Below are 27596 nucleotides of genomic sequence, written 5' to 3'. Positions count from 1 at the left end.
CCTTAGCCTCTTAATACATGTAGTGCTTTACCACTCCCATCGTTGTTCCCTCTAGTCTTAAATATAATCTCACACAAACAGCAATGTTGAAAGAATATTAAAGTTGCAAAGTTAAGCTCCCCAAAGTGAGGACATGCGAGAGATGGGGAGGATGTCCGGTGGGCATGCCACTAGGTGGTTGGGGGTAGGAGACCAGGTTCAATTCCTTACTTCCCCGCAGACTTCCTGTGTGACCTAGAGCAAGTCAGGTAAGGTTTGTCTACACAGCACGTTACTGCAGGGTGTGAAGCTACAGCACACCAGCCTGCTGCACGCTAAGGTCCTATGTGGACACTGCTGTAGTGCACCAAAAGTCCTGGACTGCAGCTTGGTTGACTTGTCCTTGTGCACAAAAATGTCCTGAACTATTTTTTTTTTTTTTTTTAACTTTTCTAAACAAATCCTTTCTTGGGCAGACCCCAAACCTGGGAAACGTCTTCCCGAACTCTGAGCGTTTCAGAAAGTGCTGAGGAACTGCAGATGGTGATTAGAACAGAAACAGTGGTGGAACTGTAACAGTCACTGCAGTTCTTGCTCTCATACAGTAACAAACACTATTATTATTAAAAAAGGAACTAACATGCATAATAAAACCGTCTCTCACAATCCCTTACTTAGAACATTGCTCTTTCCCATACTTTGTGCAGCATCCATCATGCTTTCTCTTTGATTATAAACGCTATGGGCATGTTCCCTTTTTAATTCATCTGTAGAGTGCCGTGCACATCATCTCTGTCACTTCAGTAGCAGTAATGTCCTCCAGGTGAATGAGCATTCCGATTACATTCTCTCCTTCAGCAGCGTTTAGTGCTGCTGCCACGCATCCAGACTCACTGAGTGGTGTCATTCATATTATCACTCTAAATCAAGTGGCAATTTCTATTACTGATTGGAAAATCAAGTTTTGGAAGAGACGAGGTGTTAGAAAAAAGCAAAGAAATATGAAGTTGCCTCCCTCAAGTGCTGTCTAATCAAAACCTAAGCCTTTTCTTGTCGATTAAAACGTAGCCTGCCAGTCTCCAGAGATGGTACTGCCAGCAACGCTGCCTGTAGCTTTTCCACACCGCTCAGTCAAACCCGGTTGTTTGGGTCCTGATTGAAATCCTTTCAGCAATTAGTATATTTAAGATTCTATAAAAATTCTCAGGAGGAAACAATGTTACAGCAAGTAGAAGAGAGCTAGGGAGAGGTTGCTATGGCAGCCTTAACCATAAGATTCCTTTCTCTTGTTCATGTCAAAACCTTGCAGTTCCAAAGTGTCCTGCATTTCAGATGGTATTTCTTTACATTTACTAACGAGGTAACTTATCAATTATTTCACTTCATTGCTTTTCTTATTTAATTGTTAGTACAGGTAATACAGAACTTTAAGCATTTTCAAATACGTTTCATGTGAAGTCAGACACCATGGCTCAGGGTGCATTCTGTGGGAGCCCTGGTAGACGAAAGACTGTTCCAAAATACTTCTCCTCTGCTGGAATTTGTTGCCCTCTTTAGAGCCACTTCACCACTCTAGTATTGCCTTGATCATCTTTCATCACATTCAGATAAGTCTTTTAACTGTATTGGGGGACTGGGGAGGGAGATAAGTCTTAAAGTACCAGGCTTCTGAAAGCGTCTTCGTCAGACGAAGTGGGGTCTGAGGGGGCATCCTGGCCCATACTAGTAATGGCTTAGCAGCGGCAAAGAATAGGCCCCATTCACTAGGACTTCTCTTTCCTGGAGCCACTCAGTGCTGCTGGAGAAGGATGCTGTAAAGCTGCTCCCCACCCTCTGCACTGTATCCGTGCGATGGCTGACAGAGGAACTGAGCTGGGGTGAAGTTAAAGCCACAGCTCAGCACAAGTTGCTGCGAGGTCTTTTCCCTTTGGGGAGAGCCAGGATCCTCAGAACTGCGCTGTGAATGTCCCTGAATGTCAAGCATGAGTCTAATCATTGCATCTATTCCTTTTCTTCTCTGGACCTTTTACACTCTTGTTTACCACCCCAGTGTGCTCACTGCTTGCATCCCTCTGATTTTCACTCCTGCTTGTTCTGCTGTCATTGTAAATCTATAGAGCCAGAAGAACATTCATTTGTGGCATTCATACATTATGGGGAGACATTCAAAGGCTGAAATGGGAGCTAGGTACACAACTCCCATTGGCTTTCGCGAGTGTTACTTTGCCTCATTCCTCAAGGTTTTCGCTTTTAAAAAAGTTTGTCTTCATCCCTGTGGAGCTCAAAAAAATTGGAGAGATTTTGCTCAGACTTTGGGCAGAGGTGAATTTTTTGGCAAGTTTGAGTGAGTGACTTCCACCATATGGCACACGAAGCAAAGTATCCATCTAACAAGGGTCCCTGCTGTATCTAGAAAAAGGTCAGGGTGCAAATATTTTCTCTCTTTAGAGACTAGGTCTCCTGTTAGTTGCCCTGGTGTTGGGTCAGACAGTAGAGGTTTCAGCTGTGTCCTTCAGTTCAGTTCTTCATGATTTGGTCTTTGGTCTTATCATCCAGGTCTAGATTGGGTTTCCAGGAATTCCAAGTTCTTTCTGATCTCTCATTTGCAGAGGCATAGGCTCACTCTTGGATGCATTAGTTGCTGGCAAGAAATGGTCTTCTCATTTATAGTTCTTAAACCCCTTTGGGTGTATTTAGTCTGGAGTTTTGCCTGAGCTTGTGAGCTACACTCAACTCGATGGCATCTGTCTCTGGTACGGTGGAGCGCACAGACCCTAGCATGGTGGAGGGGAATTGGGGGACAGTGGCAGAGTGGGAGATGGACATGGGGACACAGAGCCCACGTTCTGGTAAGATGGGGTGAATGGGGAGTCTGAGGGGGGCCCACAAATCCCTTGTTAATGGGAGATAAATGGTTTGGGGGGAGGGAGGAAAGGGGGATACACAGAAGCACCTGGCATGAGGGAGGTGGTGGGAGGGTTGGAGAGAGTCCCTGAAAGAGGAGATGAGAGGGTGATGCACAGGGAGCATGTGGGGGAGAATGGAGGGATGCAAGGAGCCCCTGGTGAGTGCAATGAGCTTGGCCCGTAGAAGAAACAGAATGTATGACCTGCTAGTATCTCACCCCTTTCAGGCTTTCTTCCCAGTGGTAACCTTTCCTTGAATCCTCTGTTTGCCTCTGGATGAAACTAAAAGTCTTTATTTTCTGTGTTTCAGTAGGATGAAGTGGTATATGAATTGTCTCTGAAACGCATGAATGGAGTTGTCCCTCAGCTTGAGCAGACTTTCCTGTGTTCTGCTCTGGACACTTCATAGTAGTCTTTTGGGAAATACCTCTCACACATTTGTTCCTCCTGGGAAAAGCTGGCTAATCATTACTGGTTCCCAAAGTCAAGTTAATTCCTTTCTTCCTTGCTTTGACAAATTGCCTTTCCATAATGAGAATCCTTCGGAACATCTGTAATTATACAGTTCTGTCGTGTTTGCACTGGACTGGCATCTTTGGAGCTGTTGCAATCTCTTGAGTAAGGGTTTGTCACAGGGCCCAATCACTGCAGTTGGCGCCTGCTTCTGGTTGCTGTAGGGATCAGGTCTTTCCAGGTCCAGTGCCCCCCCTTCTGCTGCTTGCTGCACGCTGTGTGACTCAGGATGCTCTGTCTTCGTGTCTTGGCCTTCCAGCAGGTCACTATCGTCTTCCCCTTCCGGGGTATCAAAGTCTTTCCATACCAACAGTTTGAGGCAGTCTCCTCATGCACTGCCCTGAGGATACCTCTTCCTTAGTGGCTGGTAGGGGAACCTGGGCCCACCTGCTACTCCAGGTTCCATTCCAGTGACTCTATACCTGCATCGGTGGCCTGCAACAGTGTTTCAGCCACAGACAAATGAACTGAAAGCAAATTCCAGCTTGCGTTGTTTTTTGGTATACCTCTACTTCGATATAACGCTGTCCTCGGGAGCCAAAAAATCTTACTGCGTTATAGGTGAAACCGCGTTATATCGAACTTGCTTTGATCCGCCAGAGTGCACAGCCCCCCCCCCCCCCCCCGGAGCACTGCTTTACCGCGTTATATTCGAATTCGTGTTATATCGGGGTAGAGGTGTATCTAGAGGAACAATCATTAAACCACTGGCAGTGTTGTAGCTGTATGCAAAGGAACACAATGTGGTGACCACCAAGCATAGTAAGGGAGTCCTTGCAACACAAAAATCCTTCTCCCCATCATTAAAGAGAAATAGTTTTACACAGCAGAAAATATATGGAATTAACATCACTATCTGAGTATGATACTTGGCTCATGTACGTAAGAAGCCACAACTTTTGATCTTTACTTTCTTCTGCCCCGCAGAGAGACTGATATTCTACATTGTAAATCTCTGTAACTGTGTGCCTTAGTAATTTAAAAATTGTTAGTGTTTAAACAGATTATTCTTTTCTTCAGTGACCTGAAGAGGTAACTACGTAATTGATGGAGAAATATAGCCTGAACAAATGCTATTTCCTAGGTCACTGCAGCTCCCTGAGGGAGTAGTTAAATAGTAAAAAGAAAAACGCTACTTTTTTTTATGGACTAAGGCCTGAACCCTTTCATTTTATTAAATCAAAACATTTTTTCCTAAGAAGGGTGCAAAAATATTCGGAAATGGGAGAACTTTAATCTTTGTCTGAATATCTAGCCTCTTTGGAGGTACATGTTACATTTTGGAATGAAAACTACATTGGGATGCTAAATTCCACCTATGGAATAATGGGATTTGTAAACTGAAGAAGTGCTGATACAACCTTAATTATGGCAAAGTGAATGGATCTAATTAATACAAAGGTGAGTGTTGGCAAGCACTGCTTTGTCCAGATGCAAGGAATCCTCCCTCCTGAAGAAAAGCAGAAGGGTAAAACCAAAACATATTCATTGAAAATATTAGAAAATGGTTAATAAAAATGAGAACGTTATATGAAAAAGTAGACCAAATATAGTTGTGGGGTGTAGTTAGAGGGGGATGTATTATGGGAACGAGTTTCAGTAGCCCGGCTTCGCTGTAGACATATAGAGCTCTGGATAGGTACTCTGTAAATTGAAATAAGTAAATACTTTTTTTGATTTTTTTAAAAGATACAGCTATCTAATGCGTCAATGAACTTTGGGTTTGCCCCTCAAAGTCTATGAAAGGGCTCCCACTGACTTCAGTGGACCTTGGGTCAGGCCCTAATATAGGCCGTAATCTCAGTGCAAATAAAACTCAAGCATTTTGGTACTCCTGTGGTTAGTACACTGTATAGCCACATAATGTGAAATATGTGGGATCAGTTACTGGGCCCGCTCTCTTGGCTAGGAGTACTGCAGAGCTAGTACATGCTACTCTCCTAAGGAGACTGGGTGTAGTGTGTTTGCAAAGACCCCCTGGGGAAAGCTCAGATTGTGATTCGCTATGCAAGCAGTTGCACCTGGTGCTGCTCAGCCAAATAGCGTCAAAATGAAGCAAGGGGAGATTGGCGTCCCCTGTTGTGGATTGAATCATGTATGAGACTCATAACCGTTATGCCAAGGACCAGGTTAGCTTTGTGTTGAGCTTTCAGGATGGAGATTTAGTGCTTGTGTAAAGTGTAGGAGAGGCTTGAGTTTACTCTGTTGGTAATTCTGAAGAAGAGGAGAAGCTCCCTTTAACTCTCCCTTCCCCTGCTTTTACAGACGAATTCTAGACTTTCCACTCAGAAGTAATGACATTACTGTAAGCCTTCATTCTCAGAAACAGGTGTACATCATAAAACTGCACCCTGAAGGCTTTATTTGTCGGTAAAAATGTTAATACTTAGGCAGTAGTTGGGACTTCCAGAAGCTGGGATTGGACGACAGAGGATTGATCTCTCAATAAATTGCGCTGTTCTGTTCAGTCACTCTGAAGCATCTGGCACCAGCCACTGTTGGAGACTGGATACTGGGCTAGGAGGACCATTGGTCTGACCCAGTGTGGTCATTTTTATGTTGTGTTCAGTAATTCATTATGTGCTGTTTGTCCCAGTGCACTGTGAAATTATTTTTGTTTAAAATAATTGATTGTTCTAGGGCTGAACATTTATTACATTTATTACAAACTGAGAGGCGTTTAGTATAGCTCCTACTCTGACCAACTGTGCCACGTGCTGTCCTGATTAGAGCACATGTCTAGGAGAGGAGGGATAGGACAGTGGTTAAGGCACTAGCCTGAAGATCAGGAGACCTAGATTCAATTCCCTATTCGACCACATACTTTGTGTGACCGTGGGCGTGTCTCTCACTGCCTCGGTTCCCCACCTATAAAATGGGGATGCTGAGGCTACACTAAGGCTTGTCTACATGGCAGGTCACTGTGCGGCATGTCAGGGTGTGAATCTACAGTACGCTAATGCACTCCGGGACTCTCGGCATGTTCATAAGCTGTATGTGGCATATATTATATGTAGGTTAACTTGGGAGCTTGTAAGTTTTGAGTGTTTCTTTAGTGTTACTTTCTTATTTTAACATTTATTACTAAAATAATGAAAAAGTTTTATAGTCTCAAAGCTATCATCCAGTCTCTGCTGCTGCATTATGTCAATCTCAGTGATTCCTTTGGGATTGCTGATACCGAGCAAATTTAAACTTGATCTTTCTTCACCTTTGAAAGGGTGAAGATGGTGGGCCTAGGGAGAAGGGACACCTGCAGAGAGAGAATCCTTAGTATTTTGTGACAGAATTTTGTATTCAGAAGAGGTAACTACATAGAAGGGGTAGCTACTTTTGTGGGATTTGCAGTTATAGCCGTAAAAAAGGCATGGTCACACGTTGACTGGTCAGAGGGCTTTGGGTTCTTTGGTATTTTTTTACCTCCTTGTGAAAAGGGAGGTAGAGGGGGAGATATTGTTGCTTAAAGAAAACCAGTTCTACGTGAGGTAATCAGTTCAGCAGCTGAAATAAGTGCATGATGGTAGGAAAATTTGAAAGAGTCGATCCTCTTTCTGACTGGCTTTATGTGGATGCTACTACTTTTTATTATATGCTGAAAATTGCCTTGTATTTTCTGACCGGAATGCAATATCTTCCCCTCTTTTGGTAGCTGCTTCATGAAAGAATAAACCCTGGATGGGAGAGTGCGCGTCGGGCAGGGATTGATGTATGCTTGTACTGCTGTATTGCACTACGGAGAAACACAGGGGCAGCTGCTGCTGCTGCTGTTTGCTAGCAGTAGATTGAAAAGGCCAGAACATGAGATTCCTCTTCTGCACAGAAAATCTATTGTAAAAACGCTTGGCCGGGAGGCAATTCAAGAAGCAAAGATTCTGTTTGTATCTGAGGGAGAAAATGAAGAGACTTCTGCAAGGCCAAGTAAATGAGATCTCAGTGAGTCAGAGTCACCAGCTTTCCCCAGTAGAAATTGAAACAGACGTGTTTGTTTGTGGGATAAAGAGGAAATCCACAAGCACTGAATTTTCTACTATTGGAGTGGGCTTTGCTCAGGACAGGAGAAATGGTTCTGGGGAGGTGAGTGACATCTGTGTCGGTGAGGTGGAACTTAACTGGGATGGCTGTGTAAAAATACCATGCTCAGTTCAACGGAATCAGCAAGACTTAGAGGGAATATCATCTGAGGGTACTATGCAGCCTATTTGCCAGAGCAAGGGTGTAATATCTGAGGGGCAGGACCTTTCTACCCTTAGTATTACCATGAGCTGGAGAGAGAGCACTGAGAATGAAAATAAGCTTCCAGCATACAACAGTAACAGCCTTCCCTCGAGAGATCATTCTGCAGATGTGATTGAGTACATTGTTAAAGAGCTACAGGGGATAAGTCGCATCCAGACAGAGATTGCAGAACTCCGGCAACACCTCACCTTGATAAAAGGCTCAGTGGATGAAGTGTCCAGCTGTGTAGACACGGTCTTGAGTGAGATAGAAGGCTTACAGAGTGGTTCCACTGCCAAAACTTCTCATGTCGCACACACCAGGGAGTCATACAGAGCTGTACGCAAGGAAGAACCAGTGTTATACTTTTATGGTATCCCAGAACAAGATGGTGAAAACACTATGGAGCTCATTTGCAGCTTCTTGTCTGAGTACTACTGCTTCAATGGTATCCAATGTAGTAAGTACATAAAAGATGCTTATAGGTCAAATGCAACTCCAGGCAAACAATTAGTACCAAGACCAGCAATTGTGAAACTTGCAAACCCTGAACAAAGAGATTTCATTTTACAGAAGTCTATTCTCATGCAAAGCACGGGGGTCAGGATTGTTGCTAGCGAAGAGCAAAACCAACAGACTGGCCAAAGGGACTGCCAAGCAGATCCACTCTCATTACTGCAGCCTGGCCTCAAGAAAAATCACTGGAGCTCTCCGAACTGTGATGAAGAGGCCCAAAGAACTGGTGACGATGGGCACCTTCAAACTGAATCTTACCAGGTTAGGTACAAAAACACAAGTAGAAAAACACAGTGTCTAGGGGAGAGAGTTGGTTTTACACAAAAGTCAACCTTAGCTAAGAAAAGTAACTTGATCTCTGAACTCGAGGTGAAAATGGGGCAAGTATCGCAAATTATAAACTGTAGTGAGCAAACTTCGCAAAAGAGTGACTCTCCTCTGCCTGTCCTCCATGTTTCCCACACACCTCAGCAAACTCTTCAGATGACTCGTTTGCCCAAAGCAGATGAAGGACATTCCTGCCACTCCCCAGAGACCTCAGATCATGCTGGCCATATACATGCTTTATGTGGTGGAGGAAGACTTGGGCTTGACACTGAAAATGTGACTAAGAACTGCTCTTCCCCTTTAGAGGAGGATGAAGCTGAGGGAATAACTACAGGAGAAAATGAAATGGACTGTAACACCATGCTTCAGTTCCTCAGTACAGAGCAAATAAATCTTCTCTTGGAAGATCAGTCTACGGGTGCTACAACTGTAAGCAGTGTTCACACAGCAGATAAACTAGCTGATAGCAGTGATACTCTGAAAGATATGGTCCAAATAGATCTGAATGACCAAGATCAAACTGACCAGGTCTTTAGGGATGTGTTAGAAAATTCCCAGTATTTTCTTGACCATTCCCAGGATAACATTGATCTTGTGGACATGAAGTTTTATACTAACAAACTTGGGAAAGCTATTCATCATTTTAGATCTGCACTACAGGTGGTGTTTCACAAGCTGGAGACCAGTGACTCTGAAGTTCTCCTGGAAAATGATACCAGCTTCCAAATGGAACATGATGGCAGACTTGCGCTGAGTGGTGCAGGTGTCTGTGGTAGCTCTGATAACTTTACAGAAAGCCCCCCCAGTCAGTCTTCCGAGAGCCAGGCCAACACATCTGCAAACAGTGAAGCAGTTCAAATGCAATTTGTTCCTTCCAGGCTTCCACCTGCCCCTCATGAGTCTCCTGTCCCTAGTTTGGTGTTGAGTTCTGACTCAGAGATTTATGCTGGACAGTCCCTACCTTCTGGTGAGATGGTGACAGATGCTAGTTCTCTACCTGAGCAAACAAAGGAGTACAGACCCATGAGCCTTGAAAAGGTGTGTGCAGAGACTATCTACCTGAACAAGTGCATCAATAACTTCAAAAATGTGCTGAGGGAAAAAAGACAAGTGCGTAGGAGACTTTTAAAGGACCTAGCGCAGGAAGCAAGCTTGGTTTCGACTGATGAAATGAATTCAGGTATATTAAAAAGTTTTTAATTTTTCTAAAGTCTACTATTACTATAGCTGGATATGCAATATTTAATTCAGTGGTTGAACAACTTATTAAAATGCTTTATAGGTGATTTGTAAATGGTTAGATACAAAGTACATATGATGTAACAATACTGAGTCAATTAAAAAAACAAAAAAATCCCCCCAAAACAATCTATACCATATGCTAAAATTTAAACTATGTAATAATGCATTACTGGAACGGCTGTAAAATGGAATACAAATGATCAGGCTTCATATTATTTTTGAGGACCTAGTCATGTAGCTCCAAAATAGCAGGTGTTTGGTTTTTTGTTTTTGTTTTTTGTGTCGTCTTCTGTGACCAGGTTCTTTCCCAAGTTACAGTACTTACAAAATCCAATAGGAAAGTGTTTCTCAGCTATCAGTAATTAGACTTGCCAGGTTCAGGAGTGGAACCGTTTAGTAATGAATTGGTCCACGCTTCTCCAGGTGGCTCCATCAGTGATTAGTAGAATAGTAAATGTTAAACTAGCCCCTGTGTGAAATGTGCCTGGGTAGTATGATTTCACGTTTCTGTAACTTTTCTGAAAGATCTGTCCGTGAGGTGAGATCCCAGGGAAATATTCCACTGTTGCTAATAGGGATTTGGGATCCCTAATGTAGACAGGTCACTGACTGTTGCAAATGCATTAAACATTCTTTTGGTTTGATCTCCTCTGGTGCAGCGTTAACGCCAACTGTGGTAGCCAGATACAGGAGCCTTTGCCTAGATAAGTATTGTTGGGGGAGCTGAACAGGTGGTAGCAGTGGTAGGGATTAAAAATAAAATACCTTAACATAGACAATGGCCATGGCTTTGAGATTAAGATTGTAAATGTAACCAGTACCAGAGATCGAAAGTAAATAGAGGATAGTGTTCACTAATGGTGCCCCTGCACTCCGTGTATTGAATAAGTAAACAGTAATGTCTGTGTAAATCACTATAATGCACTCAATGTCCTCACCCCTTGGTTCTCATGTGAGACTGCATTATGTTATTTGGGAGTGTAGGTAATGAACGTACAGAGCCAGATCCTTGGTGAAAACTGGTGTAGTTGTGTTGACTTCAGTGGATCTGTGCTGATCTACCCCTGCCGAGAATCTGGCCCATAGAGCTGACCTATTTTTGACAATGATCTGGTAAAACGAAGCCTTGCAATCCTCACTGTGTTCAGACCTCTAACCTAGTCTAGTTAGAAGTCGGGATAAACTTTCTTAACCTCAAATCACTATAAAGCCAGAGAAATGTTGGTAAGTTGTTGGGTGGAGGGGCTTTTATATTCCAGAGACTGATGGAGGCAGCATGTGTCTGAACCCTGTTTTGAAATGCCTATTGATTTCCTTTTTTTAAGTCATTGTGATTTATCTACAATAGCTTTTTTAATTTTTCCTTTTGTAATAAGTCATAAAAAACTGTTCAGAATAATCCGTACATAAGGAAATTAATGCCCGTCCCCTTCAAGTCTTAATTTGCCTATAGCCTTGAACCATGTTTTTCCTCTATCTAAGCAGTTATCAATCAATATTTGACTTCAGTAGTAGGTAGTCTTCTCAAATGATGTAAATTACGCTGTTTTAAATTAATAGTTCGCTTTTTTGTTTCATGTGTATTCTTTATTGGAGAATTTATTAAAACAGAATGTTGGGATATTTATTGCCTCAAGCATTAAAAATCCTTCTAAGAATTTGTGCTTAGCACTTACCAGTACATTTTTCAAGGGAACACTCAAAATACTTTCAGGAGGACAGAGGGGAATATCTCTTTGAAAGGTGTTTTCTAAAACTGTTAATATTATTTCATACAAAAATAAATATCCATACTCTTCTTTGTTTTCACCTTTTTGGATTTCAAGATGCTAATGTATACAGCATCTTCAGATCCAGAAAGTATGGGGAAGCGGGAGTGCTTTACAAATACAATTTATTTTATTATGTCTAAATTTAGGATATAACCAAAACATACAATCTTTAGTTCTGCTGGTTTTATTATATGCAGTTGTGCAACTAAAGTTTAAGCAATTTATGAAGCCCACATAAGTATAGTATAGTATAGACTAGGGCTGTCAAGTGATTAAAAAAATTAATCGAGATTAAAAAGATTAATCTCACGATTAAAAAATAGAATACCATTTATTTAAATATTTTGGATGTTTTCTACATTTTCAAATATATTGATTTCAATTACAACACAGAATACAAAGTGTACAGTGCTCACTTTATATTTATTTTTGATTACAAATATTTGCACCGTAAAAAAACAAATTAAATAGTATTTTTCAATTCACCTCATACAAGTACTGTAGTGCAATCTTTGTCATGAAAATTAAACTTACAAATGTAGAATTATGTATAAAAAACTGCATTCAAAAATAAAACAATGTAAAATTTTAGAGCCTGCAAGTCCACTCAGTCCTTGTCAGCCAATCACTCAGACAAGTTTGTTTACATTTGCAGTAGATAATACTGCCTGTCTCTTGTTTACAATGTCACCTGAAAGCAAGAACATGCATTCTCATGGCACTGTTGTAGCCAGTGTCGCAAGATATTTACATGCCAGATGTGCTAAAGATTCATATGTCCCTTCATGCTTCAACCACTATTCCAGGGGACATGCGTCCATGCTGATGACGGGTTCTGCTTGATAACGATCCAAAGCAGTGTGGACCAACACGTGTTCATTTTCATTATCTGCGTCAGATGCCACCAGCAGAAGGTTGACTTTCTTTTCTGGTGGTTCAGGTTCTGTAGTTTCCGCATCAGAGTGTTGCTCTTTTAAGACTTCTGAAAGCATGCTCCACACCTCGTCCCTCTCAGATTTTGGAAGGCACTTCAGATTCTTAAACCTTGGGTCGAGTGCTGTAGTTATCTTTAGAAATCTCACATTGGTACCTTCTTTGTGTTTTGTCAAATCTGCAGTGAAAGTGTTCTTAAAATGAACAACATGTGCTGGGTCATCATCCGAGACTGCTATAACATGAAATATATGGCAGAATGCGGGTAAAACAGAGCAGTGGACATACAATTCTCCCACAAGGAGTTCAGTCATAAATTTAATTAACACGTTATTTTTTTAATGAGCGTCATCAGCATGGAAGCATGTCCTCTGGAATGGTGGCCAAAGCATGAAGGGGCTAATGTTTAGCATATCTGGCACGTAAATACCTTGCAGTGTTGGCTACAAAAGTGCCATGTGAATGCCTGTTCTCATTTTCTGGTGACATTGTAAATAAGAAGAGGGCAGCATTATTTCCCGTAAATGTAAGCAAACTTGTTTGTGTTAGCGATTAGCTGAACAAGAAGTAGGACTGAGTGGACTTGTAGGCTCTGAAGTTTTACATTGTTTTGTTTTTGAGTGCAGTTATGTAACAAAAAAACCCTACATTTGTAGGTTGCACTTTCATAACAAAGAGATTGCATTATGGTACTTGTATGAGGTGAACTGAAAAATAAACAAAATAAATAGTATCATTTTTACAGTGTAAATATTTGTAATAAATAATATACACTTTGATTTTAATTACAACAAAGAATACAAAATATATGAAAATGTAGAAAAATATCCGAAGTGTTTAAATTTCAATTGGTAGTCTATTGTTTAACAGTGCAATTAAAACTGTGATTAGTCGCAGTTAATTTTTTAATCACGATTAATTTTTTGAGTTAATCGCGAGTTAACTGTGATTAATTGACAGCCCTAGTAAAGACATATCAAAGTGTTCAAATCCTAATAGTAGGCAGTGTGGTCTGGAGGAAGGAGAGCGTGCTTGAGTGTCAACACTCTTGGGCTCTAGTCTAGACGTGGGCTTCTTGGACAACCTTACATGTCCCTGCAGCTCCCTGCCTACGTTTCCCCATGTGTAAAATGGGGATAATACAGCATAGTGATGATGTAAAGACCAATCAGTGTTTGCACAGTGATTTGCATATGTAAAGGGGCATCAAAGTGGTAAATTATTATTACAGTTGCTCTAGTACATCAGGTGTAGTATGTGTTCTTGGTGCAGGAAGCTGACGTGTTTTAAGGGAGCATGAGCAAAGGAAGTGAAACTGGGAAGAAATCAGAGATATAGGGAGGAGCAGACTTTATTTTGAAAAAAAAAAAAGTCTGGAATATGAGGGCAAAGCTTGAAGTTGATGTGGAAGTGGAGAGGAAGCTAGTGAAGTGAGGGGAGGTAGTCAGAACATGAGGAGAGGGGGAGTTGGGTTTGACCCCAGTGTTTTGGATAGCCTGGAGCCAGTTAAGGATGATGTAAAGAGGCCACGTTGGTTTGCAGTAGGTGAAGCAAGAAGAGATGATGAAGGTTTGGGCCAAGGTCTTAGAGAGAGGGCAGGAGAAAGTTGTTAATAAAATCCGTTCCATTAAAAAGGGATTGATCTGGTGTTCGTTTTCTCAGGAGATGTTATAATAGGGAAGCTGCTTTGAGGTGTTGTGGTGCTCTGTCTCACTACGTGTAGCTTCTTATAGATTTCTGAGTCAAACCCTGTTTTTCAAGGTCACCATACTCAGCATGCAGTGAAATATGCCTTGCCAACTCATGATGCTGGTTGACATCTCAATTGAAAAATAAAATCTTTTTCTGTTTTTACAGCCTTTATAAGTGTCTAGGTCAGCTCCACTGGTGACCTAATCCCTCCTGCCTGCCTTTAAGCAACTCTGACCTTGAATTATAGTTGTTTATATCGAAGGCTACGTTCTCACTACGAGGGGGGGGGGGGGGTCGATTTAAGATACGCAACTTCAGCTACGCAAATAGCGTAGCTGAATTCGACGTATCTGAGCCGACTTACCCTGCTGTGAGGACGGCGGCAAATCGACCTCCGCGGCTCCCCCGTCAACGGCGCTTACTCCTACCTCCGCTGGTGGAGTACAAGCGTCGACTCGGGGATCAATTGTCACGTCCCGACGAGACGCGATAATTCGATCCCCGAGAGATCGATTTCTACCCGCCGATTCAGGCGGATAGTGTAGACGTAGCCTTAGTTTGAAAGTTTAGTTCAAGATATTTAATAGAGACATCTGATAACGATGCAGTGAAGGAACAGAAATAACCTGGAAGGTATTAATAAATCATTGTGTGTTCTGGTGAAGGAATCATTGGTATAAAGGTTTAAATTACTTATAGTTGTACCCAAATGCAAATTACCTGAACAATTTAGAACTTGACAGATGTATCTAAATAGTGACTGTGTTTCAATTGAATTTGAATAAAAAGAAATATCCTCTGACAAATTGAGGAAGCTCAAAATTGAACAAGTCTGTTGGATGGAGTTCTGCGGTAAGGGTTGAATTAAGTATTTATTTTTGGTGATGGCTGGAGGGCAAATAATTCTAGGCAGGGCTGGTAGCATTGCCTTTTATTAAGGGTGTCTGACGCTTCCTATTAAATTACTTTGTTTTCAGTTGCTTATAACTTTGCCGAACATTCAACCAGTTTGACTGATATTTTCCATGCCAGGTGTCTGCCTGAGGCTGATTATTATTTTTTTTTAAGCCAAAACATTCAGCCTTTTCCAAGAACAAGTGGAAAATACATTTTGCCCACATTAAATTCTGGCATTTTTTTCTGCTCCATTGCCACATGTTTTGTAAGTTGTCAGGGGGATGGCTTTTGTTTCTGGGAAGTACCTATTCCCATCCCCGTTTAAAAACAATCCATTAAACAACAACAAAAAACTGTCCAAATTTGGCCAACTTGTAGGCCTTTGAAAAACTTGAGTTCACACATGCTCAGTAGAGCATCGTTATATTTTAGCGGCTAAATTCCCCAGACTCCCTCTGCACTGAGCATGCTCCAGCCCCAGGGCTGAACCGGATTTTCCTTGCCATTGCAGCTCTGGGCTGCTGTGGGCTGTGCCAGGTCCAGGTCTGGGCACCTGAATTAAGAGCAGGGAGCCTCTCTCTACTTGCTCTAAATCAGCGGTTCTCAGCCATGGGTCTGTGGCCCCCTAGGGGTCCGTGAGCCCTTTCGTGGGGCTGCGGAGCCCTGCAGCTGAAACCCGGTTCCCCCAGGTCCCCCCATTCCAGCCAGGAGCGGCGCGGGGGCTGAAGTCAGGAGCCACACTGGGATCCCCCCTGGCCCGTACACAGCCCCTAGCTACCTCCTGCCTGCACCCTGAGCTAGCGCCCTCACTTAACACAGCCCCTAGTTACCTCCTCCCTGCACCCTAGCTATCCCCTGCCCACACACAGCCCCTAGCTACCTCCTCCCTGAGCTATCCCCTGCTCGCACACAGCCCCTAGCTACCCCCTCCTTGCATCCTCACTTAACACAGCCCCTAGTTACCTCCTCCCTGCATCCTAGCTATCCCCTGCCCACACACAGCCCCTAGCTACCTCCTCCCTGAGCTATCCCCTGCCTGCACGCAGCCCCTAGCTACCCCCTCCCTGCATCCTGAGCTACCCCCCTGCCCGCACACAGCCCCTAGCTACCCCCTCCCGGAGCTATCCCCTGCCCGCACACAGCCCCTAGCTACCCCCTCCCTGCATCCTGAGCTACCCCCCTGCCCGCACGCAGCCCCTAGCTACCCCCTCCCTGAGCTATCCCCTGCCCGCACACAGCCCCTAGCTACCCCCTCCCTGCATCCTGAGCTACCCCCCTGCCCGCACGCAGCCCCTAGCTACCCCCTCCCTGAGCTATCCCCTGCCCGCACACAGCCCCTAGCTACCCCCTCCCTGCATCCTGAGCTACCCCCCTGCCCGCACGCAGCCCCTAGCTACCCCCTCCCTGAGCTATCCCATGCCCACACACAGCCCCTAGCTATCCCCACCCTGAGATATCCCCTGCCCGCACGCAGCCCCTAGCTACCCCCTACCTGCATCCTCACTTAACACAGCCCCTAGTTACCTCCTCCCTGCACCCTAGCTATCCCCTGCCCACACACAGCCCCTAGCTACCTCCTCCCTGAGCTATCCCCTGCTCGCACACAGCCCCTAGCTACCCCCTCCTTGCATCCTCACTTAACACAGCCCCTAGTTACCTCCTCCCTGCATCCTAGCTATCCCCTGCCCACACACAGCCCCTAGCTACCTCCTCCCTGAGCTATCCCCTGCCTGCACGCAGCCCCTAGCTACCCCCTCCCTGCATCCTGAGCTACCCCCCTGCCCGCACACAGCCCCTAGCTACCCCCTCCCGGAGCTATCCCCTGCCCGCACACAGCCCCTAGCTACCCCCTCCCTGCATCCTGAGCTACCCCCCTGCCCGCACGCAGCCCCTAGCTACCCCCTCCCTGAGCTATCCCCTGCCCGCACACAGCCCCTAGCTACCCCCTCCCTGCATCCTGAGCTACCCCCCTGCCCGCACGCAGCCCCTAGCTACCCCCTCCCTGAGCTATCCCATGCCCACACACAGCCCCTAGCTATCCCCACCCTGAGATATCCCCTGCCCGCACGCAGCCCCTAGCTACCCCCTACCTGCATCCTCACTTAACACAGCCCCTAGTTACCTCCTCCCTGCACCCTAGCTATCCCCTGCCCACACACAGCCCCTAGCTACCTCCTCCCTGAGCTATCCCCTGCTCGCACACAGCCCCTAGCTACCTCCTCCCTGAGCTATCCCCTGCTCGCACACAGCCCCTAGCTACCTCCTCCCTGCATCCTGAGCTACCCCCCTGCCCGCACACAGCCCCTAGCTACCCCCTCCCTGAGCTATCCCCTGCCCGCACACAGCCCCTAGCTACCCCCTACCTGCATCCTGAGCTACCCCCTGCCCGCACACAGCCCCTAGCTATCCCCTACCTGAGCTATCCCCTGCCCGCACGCAGCCCCTAGCTACCCCCTCCCTGAGCTTACTGTGCATTGCCCGTGAAGATAATCAGATTTACTGTGTCTCAGTATTTTGAGGTGCAGATTCAAGGAGCTGGATAAATTCATATGCTCATACTGGTGTCCATCTTGGTTTCCATATCGTCAACATTAAGATAAAAACACCATTGAATATTATGCTTTTGAAGACTCTAATTATCTTATACACACAGATTTTTTTAGCCAGTCCATCAAGTGTAGTTGTTCAAACATAGCCTAAAACTAAATTAACATTTTATTTGAATTGAAATCTGTATAGAAGTCTGTTCATTAAATTTTTGTTACAATATTTTGATTTTGTAGTCCTACATATTCTGATCCAGAATCTCTGCTAAAAGCGTAAGTTTTAGCTGCATTCTTGCTTGTCATTTGCATAAAATGATTTGACTTTCAGTGATTGAGTTAAAAGTAGCTTGTCTGTTTTAATACTGTCTTAGTGATCGCACATATGTAATTACACCCTATATAGAGTAATTTTACAAATTGTTTTAGCGTTCAACTGATTGGCCCTAGTTGCTATGCGGACTTGACTTAGAGCTTGTTTTCTCTAAAGTCATTTGATTCCTTCAGACAGACACAGAACTAGTGCACTGGAAGGTTTGTGAAATGGCTTTGTATACCTACGAATCACTGTGAACTAGAAGTGCCAGTAACAGCTAAGAGTTTGCGTGAATCCTGCGTAACTTCACTAATGTTGGAATTATTTTTTAAAGTACAGTACTTCTTTATTTTATTTTTGGGAGACTCGTTTTGCTGTAGGAAACGCTCAGATTTTTTTATTCGTTAAGTAAAAATCTTATTAAAAACAGAAATGGTCTTTGCTTAGAAAAAGTCACAAAAAAAGTAAAATGTATACCATGGAGACTGCCATTCTGCTGACAGACAAAAAGAAAGGGTAGGAAGAAAGGAAGACTTTGGTCTTTTCAAATCAAATGTATAAATACACAAAGACACCTAAAGGAGTATACTCTAAGAAATTCCTCTTGAAGCTTCAGCTTTTCTGTTACCAAGAATGTCTCATTCCACAGTTGTTGCCATTTCCTGATTAACAGAAAAATTAGGAAAGGAGGAAGCATGTTTCCTGATTTCAGTATTTATTTCCCCCCATGTATAAAGTGCCTAGCCACTGTCCTAGAAAAGCCAGGGAAAGCAGATGAATCTTGTCGCCTGCCTTGAAAAGGCCACTACTAGGCTGTAGCAGACCCCATTAACCATCCTTAGGCTCTACCTAAACCCTCTGACATAGAATTTGTTCTGTCATTAGGATGAAGAAGCCAGGAAGTGAGGGGAGAGGAATAAGAAATGCACCTCCTTTCTGTGAGAAATGGTGCAAGTTATCTGTGTCCGTGTGAAATTCCTGCTCCCTGTCTGGTAGTAAAGTAATCCAAGTTATGCAGGAAAATGGCAGCACCCTTGCAAAGACGGAGAAAGTGGTAACTGCCGGCTATTCTGGCCCCCATTTTGAAAGGTGTATGTACGTCCTCCAGGATAGAGCTCTAGCCTGCTGTGGCATGGGGAGAGGAGCACTGCACCCAAACATCCTCAACCTTTCATCCCATCTTTACTGGCTTCTACTGCTTCATTGCACTGCCACCCCTCGTGGTTGCGCTCTCTGTAAGATACCAGGTGTACGGTCCTCAGAGATTCCGAGCTTGTAATGCTTCCCGTGCTTGAAAGCACCCCAGAATGTATTGAGCAGTGAGCTGGTGCTTACCCTGCAGAACTCTGAATCGTTGGTGCAAGTCTTGTGTTGGGCGTGCAGATAGGGGATGGGAGCTCTGTTGCTGTTAGCTGTATGAGGTAGGAGGCACTGGCCATGTGAGCTAGTGTTGTTTTCAGGTGAGATGGATAGGATGAAAGAGGGATGGAGAAGATTGGGGGAAAGAGTAGAAAGAAAGATAGGGATATGAAGGAACGTTGGTAAATAACACAGCAGACTGACGGACGCTCTCTCTCACTCCCCCATGTTCACACATACAGATGTATTTGCATATGTTTCATAGCGTAATAACCTCTGCAGTGGTTCATTCAAGAGAGCCAACCTTTGGCAATATGCTAATAGCTGATGGTGCCACCTAACTGAAAATGGTCTTTATGGAAAAGATAAAAGGGCCACTCTAGCGAGATCAATACTGCTTAGGGAAGCTTTACTAGTGCACTTGCAGGCAAAATTCAATAACTTTACATCAGAAAAAAGTCGTTGAAAAATGCAAGCTTGAAAAATGTTCACTACGGTTTTAATAAATGGAACTATTTTACCCCTCTTGATTTTCTTCAGCATTCTGTTGCTTAGGCATTTGATCTAAATACAAGTAATAACAGAAGATAGACTTATCCTAGGAATATGTCCTGTCCAGACTAATCGCCCTGGGACTGTTTAAGAGGGTCTTCCCTCTTTGGCCTTATCCGGCAGGCAAGCATGTAAAGTGTGTGATACATAATTCTGAGAAGAAAATTGGATTATGAAAAAGTTCGTCTTTTTTTAATGAAAAGGGAACTGAAGCCTTTTTGTTTGTTTAAAAACAATTTAATATGCGTAAGAACATGAACCCCGATGTTATAACTCTAATTAAAAATTATCCACATTTTAGCTAAATAGACCTTAGTATGTAAATGTTCCAGACAAGCATGTGAAAACCTTCCCACTGCACGAACAGCTCTTGGACTCTCAGCAAAGGTTTACTCCAGTTTTCAAAACTCTGTCGCAAAGTCCATGGCAGAAATCTACTCTAATAACTTTGTTCTTCTCCTTCCTCTCTTTTTCTTTGCAGAAGGAAGTAGAGGAGAACTTCAGGTTATACATACTGTACATTCTAACCAGTGTCTCTCTTCCTTTTCTGAAGCTCCAATATGTGTGCATGCCCTGTCTAATTGTAACCAGTTGCTTCAGCTGAGGCTTTCAGATTCTTTCTGAGTTTAGCATGTTTTGGTTTTCAGAGGAATCGCTAATAATGTGTGTGAGCAAAGAAGAGTCTGTTCAGTGCGGGTTACCTCTAAGGAAAAAATATTCATACTTTATAGATTGAGAGATTCCTGAATGATACTCTGTGATCTGTGTATGTATACACAGGTGCAACATTAGCAAAGGGGAAGTGGTTCAATGTAAGTGTTTTATCAAGTGTTTTCTAGTGCCCCATTTACCTTCTGCACCTCTTGATAAATTGAGTGGTTCCTGTCCACACACTCCATCACTAGCATCACTTCATTCATCTCTCAATGTTTTCTGTATAATTATTGCATTTAAAAGCTGAAACTACCATTTACCGGTAGTAATAACACTGGGGTCAAGCGATATTACATGAACTGGAATACGGGTTTGCTGTAGATTCCTTAGCTACTGTACTGTATATTTTCCTTGGAATTACGGGTGTCTTGTGTTCCAATATACAGTGTAAAGGATACAACTGTGCCATCAGTACTTAGATGTATTTGCTAATCTGAAACAGTTTGCTCTCCAGTCACAGGACCTATGTTGAGATTTGCATCACTGCTTGCTGCCATTCAAGTACACAGATGGTACTGGGTTTAACTGTGTGATAAATGTTTGTTCCCCTCTTTCTCTCCTCTCCCCACGCCTGGTGCATTTATGGAGTTTTTCGTGGAGTGCTGTGCAATTTCTTAGCTTGTATTCTTAACTTCTAGTGCAGAGGAAATTCTGCCTGTCCTAAAAACCTTTCATTCCTGTTTCAGTTGCCATTTTGGTTTCCTTCCTGTCTCACTGTGGGCTAGGTACTCGTTGCATGAATTGCTTTTCATGCTTCCAGCAGCAGTCTGAACCTCACGTGGCCATTTGGCTCGTATGTGGAACAAATCTCCCGAGGTGCCACATAGTTCCCCGAATTCAGAAGTTTGAGCTTTAAGCTTTAGCTTAGTCACTTGTGCATCAACTGCTTCATATTACCGCACATGACAAATAAAAAACGGAATGTCTCGTATGTAACATTTTCTCTGAGGTTAATCCTCTGTCATCTCCCTCCTTCCATGTAAAAGCATCAGATACCTGCCAGGCTGCTGAGTCTTCCACATGGAGAACTGTAATTGCCTAAATTTGGTTATCCTCCAGCTGCCCCTGGGATGACAACCTTTCCGTCAGTTGCTTAAGCTGATGCCATTGTCACATTACGGTGAAGTTTCTTTGCAGATACAGGGGGCGTGGATGAAATAGTCACCTTTTGGTTTTCTGTAACTTTGAACATCATGTAAAATTGAGTGAGCGATCAAGTCAGGTTAGTTGGAATCTTGGTCCAGCGTTTTAATAACTGTGACCACTTTGCTCAGTCTGAGCTCGCCAATGCCTCTAAAAACACATGCTCAGAGGTTCAGTAGGGGTGCTGACACAGTCACTCCTATCCTAGCGTCTTGGTCCTCCTGATTCTCACAAATCGGGGGAGGGATAGCTCAGTGGTTTGAGCATTGGCCTGCTAAACCCAGGGTTGTGAGTTCAATCCTTGAGGGGGCCACTTAGGGATCTGGGGCAAAAATCAGTATTTGGTCCTGCTAGTGAAGGCAGGGGGCTGGACTCGATGACCTTTCAAGGTCCCTTCCAGTTCTAGGAGATAGGATATCTCCATTAATTTAAATTTAAATTTAAAAGCAAATTTAGACATTGGCATTTTTTTTCAATGTTAATAATTTAACTTACTTATATTCAGGTAAGGACACATTTAAAAAAAAATAATTTTAACCTTGGTGCTTCTTCAACCATTTATGTGCAGTGGTTTTACATATCAATATGGTTTTCACTTACGCTGATAACTTGTTTGATGCAATGTTTAAGAGGAATAGAAGATTAAATGGGTTTTAAAAAGGAGTGTTTTTCCTTTGTTCCTGGAGAGAACTGGCAGCTCGGTACTGGTATTGTTACTTTTAATCCATTCCAGACTTGGTGTGTTTGCCCGCTGGATGCATTTGTTTCTACCATGTGTATATCTCTCTTTTAAAGTACTCCTCTACAAAAGTGCTTAAATGTTCCTTTCCTCTCCATTAAAACACCTGCTTTTTTTGTCTGAAGTAATTTGCACTGTAGAATGCAATGCAATCTAATTATTTCAGAATAATTAGATCAGAGGACTAGTAATCCTAGCTCCTGCTGTATCTGGATAGGCAAAGCTCTCATTACACTCAGTGTAGGCTTCAATGAGAGTTTTGCTTATTTGAGCCTAAATGAGCAGCTCTGTTAGTTTGGCTCATTATTCCAAAATATGAGCTGTGTTTTGGTTTCTCATTAGGGTTATTGGTTGATTGGAGAATTGAGTTACAGTTTAAGTAAACTCTACTGGGTGTAGTGTTCACTACTGTGAGTGGTCCCACGGTTTTACATGCGGTAGTAAGCACTATACCTGGTGGTAAGTGTTTGCTGGACCAGGTTCCAGGTTTGTAAAATTATTGGCTGTCAGTATGAACAAAATGTATAGAACAAAATGAACAGGGATATAATGATTCAAGTTTTATGTACTTGAGTATCTGTTTAATGCTCCATTATTGAAATACATTTTCACACATTCATACACTTTACCAAAATGGATAGTAAAAAATAATGTTCAGCATTAAATGAATAGTTGGGCTGGATTTTGCACTCCTTCGTGTGTTGAGTGGTTCCTATCTTTCAGCAGTCCAAGTTGCTACTTGAGGAGTGAGGGACAACTCAATGAGAGTAAGGATGGCAGAAATGTTGACTTTTTTTTTTTTTTTTTTTTACTAGAAATAGTTCCTGAATGGTGTTGCATGAAGGCTTCGGTTGTGGATACTCTGGGTATTAAAATTGACACGTTTTCTTTGCTTCCCTTTCCTGCTTGGTTCATGAGAAACAATGGCTAAAATGCCAGCCATCCTTTGGAACTGCCTTCTCCTTTGTCACTTAGTTTGTGTCCTGGTCCCACCCTGTTGAGTATTGGACTTCCTGGCTTTGAGATAGATCTGGCTGCCTCAGCTGCAGTCCGTTCTGTGAGCTAACAACTGCTGTCTGCCAAACCCTAAGAGTTTTGTACTGACTCGAACAGTCTTGTAACTAGCAGCCTGACCCAGGCCTGTAGCCGGCTCTGAACCATTTCCCTTTCCTGGGAAAGGTGCGGTGCTACCTTCTGACAACAAACTGCCAGGCTGAAGGGAAAACGCTCATCCGTTCTGGTAATTCCATTCTAACAGCACTGCAATCTGACATCTCTGCCTTCGACAGGCGAATGTAACTCTCTGCAAAATGTCACTAGGTGCTGTAGGGTATATTATGATGTTATGTTACGTTCTCTCTCTGCTGAGGTAGCACCTCCTGAGGTACATCTAACTTCAACTAATCCTAGCTGCAGGAAATGCATCTTCCAGTCCCAGAGTGCACTATGGCCATGTCTGTGTCTGTGCATTCTTCTGGGTAGCTTCCTTTGGTGTCAGTGGAAGCTGGGCACTCCTCCGAGAGCAGAATTTGGCCCTTACTGCCAGGCAGATTTTAGAAATATTAAATATTCTGGACAATATTTATGCTAGTGTTTTAATCTCTTGAAAACTCGCAAATTATATTTAGTACACCTCAGATGAGCTAGTCAAATACTTTTTCTACCACTCTCTGTATCTGAAGTTATTTTCAGCAATAAACCACAGTTAAATGCAAATTAATTACATTTGGTCGTTGATTCCAGTGGAAAAATTGCTTTTTTGCCCCTGCTACCAGAACATTAAATTGCTATCTTCAGCGGGCTTGACAATCCTATTTGATTTAATAACTATATTCTTTATTGCATCTTCTCCTGAAGTTTATAGAAAAAGTGTGGGAATTATTCCTGTACTCTGTTTTTCCTCTTTGAAAGGAAATACCTGTTTATATTGTTCTCTAGATTTCCACGGTCCCCTTGTGTCCCCACTCTGCACTGTCAGATCACCTCAGTGGGACTGTAGCGGTCTGGCTTAGGTGAGGGGGTATTGATGGCGTGGCTTGTACGGGGGCACCCAGGAAGTTGTGAAGCGTTATAACTCCCTTGGAGGAATGCTCCTTCCCTCTGCAGATGCCCCAAGATCTGTGAGGAAACTCCGCTGATCTTCAGATTTCAGTAGGGCTGGCAGCTCATGCCTCTTGCTTGTTCTGCAGGCCTTCACAATCCTGTATCATCAAAGTTGGGATGCATTAAAACTTATATATATTTAAATCAACGGAATGAGCAAGGCATGTGCCGAATTTTGTTTGAACTGTCTGACTTTGTTGCAACATTTACCTCCATCCTGTCTTCATCTGTTTAATCCAAGTTAGAGTGTACACTTTTCAGGATAGGAGTCTTGTTTTCTGTCTAAACAGTGTCATGCACACCAATGAAGCTATAGAAATAATAAATAGTAGTAAGGAAATCGGACTTCTCACCCTGGAGAGGTTGATGATTCAAACTGAGTGGAAACTTGCTATGTTTTCTAAGTACCTCCAGATCTTCCATGGAGGGTTCTTCAGGAGTATGTGATTCTCTCCATAATTTCTGTGTTGTGCCCACAGGAAAGAAAGAGAAGAATCTTCCTTTCTGGTGCTGTTGTCTACTGTTTTCTATCCATTATTTGACTGGAATGTACTTGCTGCCAGATGTCCCTTTACATTGATGGGGATTCTGGAGAGGACACCCACTTTTAGAGAGAGGGTGCCTGTTATACTAACCATCATTGCAGTCTCCGAAGATAATGACTTACACTTACGTTTTTCTTTTCTGTACAAGTGGTGTATATACTGTCAGCAAATTAAGATTCATACTGACCTAAAATAATCACTCTTAAATGTTATGATCTCTTCCCCATACCCCAAATTTACCATTAGAAAGTAGTTATTCAGCTTTGAAGATGAAGTTCTGGAAGGGCATGAGCTAGGGTTACCAACTTTCTAATCTCACAAATCCGAACACCCTTGCCCCACTCCTGCCTCGCCCCTTATCTGAGGCCCCGCCCCCTCATTCCATCCCTCTCACTCCGTCACTCACTCTCCCCCAACCTCACACATTTTCATGGGTCTGGGGCAAGGGGTTGGGGTGCGGGGGGCTGAGGGCTCCGACGGGGGGTGCAGGCTCTGGGGTGGGGCTAGAAATGAGGGGTTTAGGGGGCTCTAGGCTAGGACAGGGGGTTGGGATGCGACGGGGGTGAGGGTTCTGGCTGGGATGTGGGCTCTGGGGTGGGGTCAGGGATGAGGGATTTGGGGTGCAGGAGAGGGCTCCGGGCTGGGGCCAAGGGGTTCGGAGTGCAGGAGGGGGCTCAGGGCTGGAGCACGGGGTTGGGGTGTGGGAGAGGGTGTGGGGTGCGGCTCCGGGAGGGCGTTTGGGTGCGGGAGGGGGCTCAGGGCTGGGGCAGGGGTTTGGGCTCTGGGAGGGAGTTAGGGTACAGGAGGGGGTTCCAACCTGGGGCAGGAGGTTGGGGTGCCGGAGGGGGTTTGGGGTGCAAGCTCTGGCCAGGCGGCGCTTACATCAGGTGGCTCCCGGAAGCGGCCGGCATATCCTGCTCCTAGGCAGAGGGGCCAGGGGTCTCTGCGTGCTGCCCACGCCCACATGTGCCGCCTGCGCCCACAGGTGCCATCCCTTCAGCTCCCATTGGCCATGGTTCCCGGCCAATGGGAGCTGTGGAGCTGGTGCTCAGGGCAGGGGGAGTGCATGGAGCCCCCGTGGCTGCCCCTGCGCCTAGGAGCAGGAGAGACATGTTGGTTGCTTCCAGGAGCTGCGTGGAGCTAGGGCAGGCAGAGAACTTGCCTTAGCCCAGCTGGGCTACAGACCAGTCTTTTAGCGGCCCGGTCAGCGGTGCTGACCGGAGCCGCCTGGTGTTATTAGATGTTTGCCTGCATGTGTGTGTTCTCTGTGTGCCGTCCCAGCTCTGTGCAGATAGTTGGCACAGCAAACCTCAATCGAACTGCCCAATGACCACAGGATCCGTTAAGGTGCGAAGGCGCCCAGCCAGATTTATTGTCGACGAAGCACGGTAATAGCACTTGGCAGACTCTACCAGGATACTAAGACATGTATTCCCGTGACAAGCTTAGTGAATGGTGGGACTTTCCATTCCCCCCTCGGCTGACTCTCCCTCTGAGACTCCATTTTATACATCAGTACAAACAAGTTATGTATTGCCCCTCTGAGGTAGTTAGTTGACACCCTCTGACGTAGCCAGTTACCACCCATCACCTTGTACATCTCTATCCATCACACTGTCATCCTGACCTTATCTTTAGGAAGGGTCAGCGTGTTCCTATTATCTTTGGGGAATGTGCTGGTATTGGGATGTTCTGGTACCTTCTGCAATGTGTTTGCATGAGTGCTCTGTGCTAGCACCTCTTAGGAATGTGCATTTTTGCAATATCAGCCCTGTTCTTGCCAGATTCGGAGAGCAGGGCCTGCCTCTGGCTCACAGCCTGACTTTGCCTTATATCAGCAAAGCTTTGACCACTACTTTATCTCAGGCCTCATACCAGCCTCTGATACAAGGGCTTTTGTTTCAGGCCCCCTTTCTACTACACCAGGGTCCCTTTTCGACCAGGTGGTCCGGTCAAAAACCAGATGCCTGGCAACCTTAGCATGAGCCCCAAGAGTAGGTTAGCAATAGACAATAAAGGTACCCTTTCTTCTCCAGGGATAGTTACAGTAAACAATTTCCCTCTGCACAGCAAATGTTACTGGTCCCTTTAGTTACATAATAAATATTTAAACACTTTTCAATTCTTATGTCATTCCATTGAGGAATTTTTAAAGAAGCAAAGTCAAATGACTATTTGCCCACAAATGTATGTTCCTACACTACTGTAAGAGTATGGCTTGAACTGACACAAGCCAGATGTGATACTGAAAACCTGACCATAGTTTACCCCATTGTGCCTCTGGATTGCAGCTGTCTCAGTTCTCAGCTGGGCACCTCATAAAAAGTGAGTGTCCCTGGATACCCTGTGGAGTACAAAGCTTTTGCACATTAACTTAAAGGTGGAGTTTTAACAGCAAACTGAAGTTTTTGTTTTGTGCCTGAAGAAGGCCTTTATATTTGTGCATGAATAAAATGACAGTAGGTTAAGTTATTCCTTTGCTAAGTAAATCAGGGTCACTTATGTTTGTAACTTCATTCTGTCCCTCATTTGTGCATTTCTTACAGCTTGTTTTTAATTTATAATAAAATATAAATATACTCCTGGTGGT

The 27596-nt window shown here is 44.0% G+C and overlaps 1 protein-coding gene across 1 annotated transcript in view; it reads left to right on the top strand.

Annotated features, from left to right (window-relative positions):
• UNC13B (unc-13 homolog B) overlaps positions 1–27596 on the top strand; it is a 308551-nt gene that overhangs the window by 127866 nt on the left and 153089 nt on the right. The window contains exon 9 of the mRNA XM_065406871.1: positions 19092–19098. Within this exon, the coding sequence (XP_065262943.1) occupies positions 19092–19098 (7 nt within the window). The remainder of the gene's footprint in view (positions 1–19091; positions 19099–27596) is intronic.

This window comes from Emys orbicularis, chromosome 6 (genome assembly GCF_028017835.1).
Source record: "Emys orbicularis isolate rEmyOrb1 chromosome 6, rEmyOrb1.hap1, whole genome shotgun sequence".
Classification (NCBI taxonomy): Eukaryota; Metazoa; Chordata; order Testudines; family Emydidae; genus Emys; species Emys orbicularis.
Note: the sequence above shows the minus strand (reverse complement) of the source record. Positions and strands in the feature narration are given on the sequence as shown.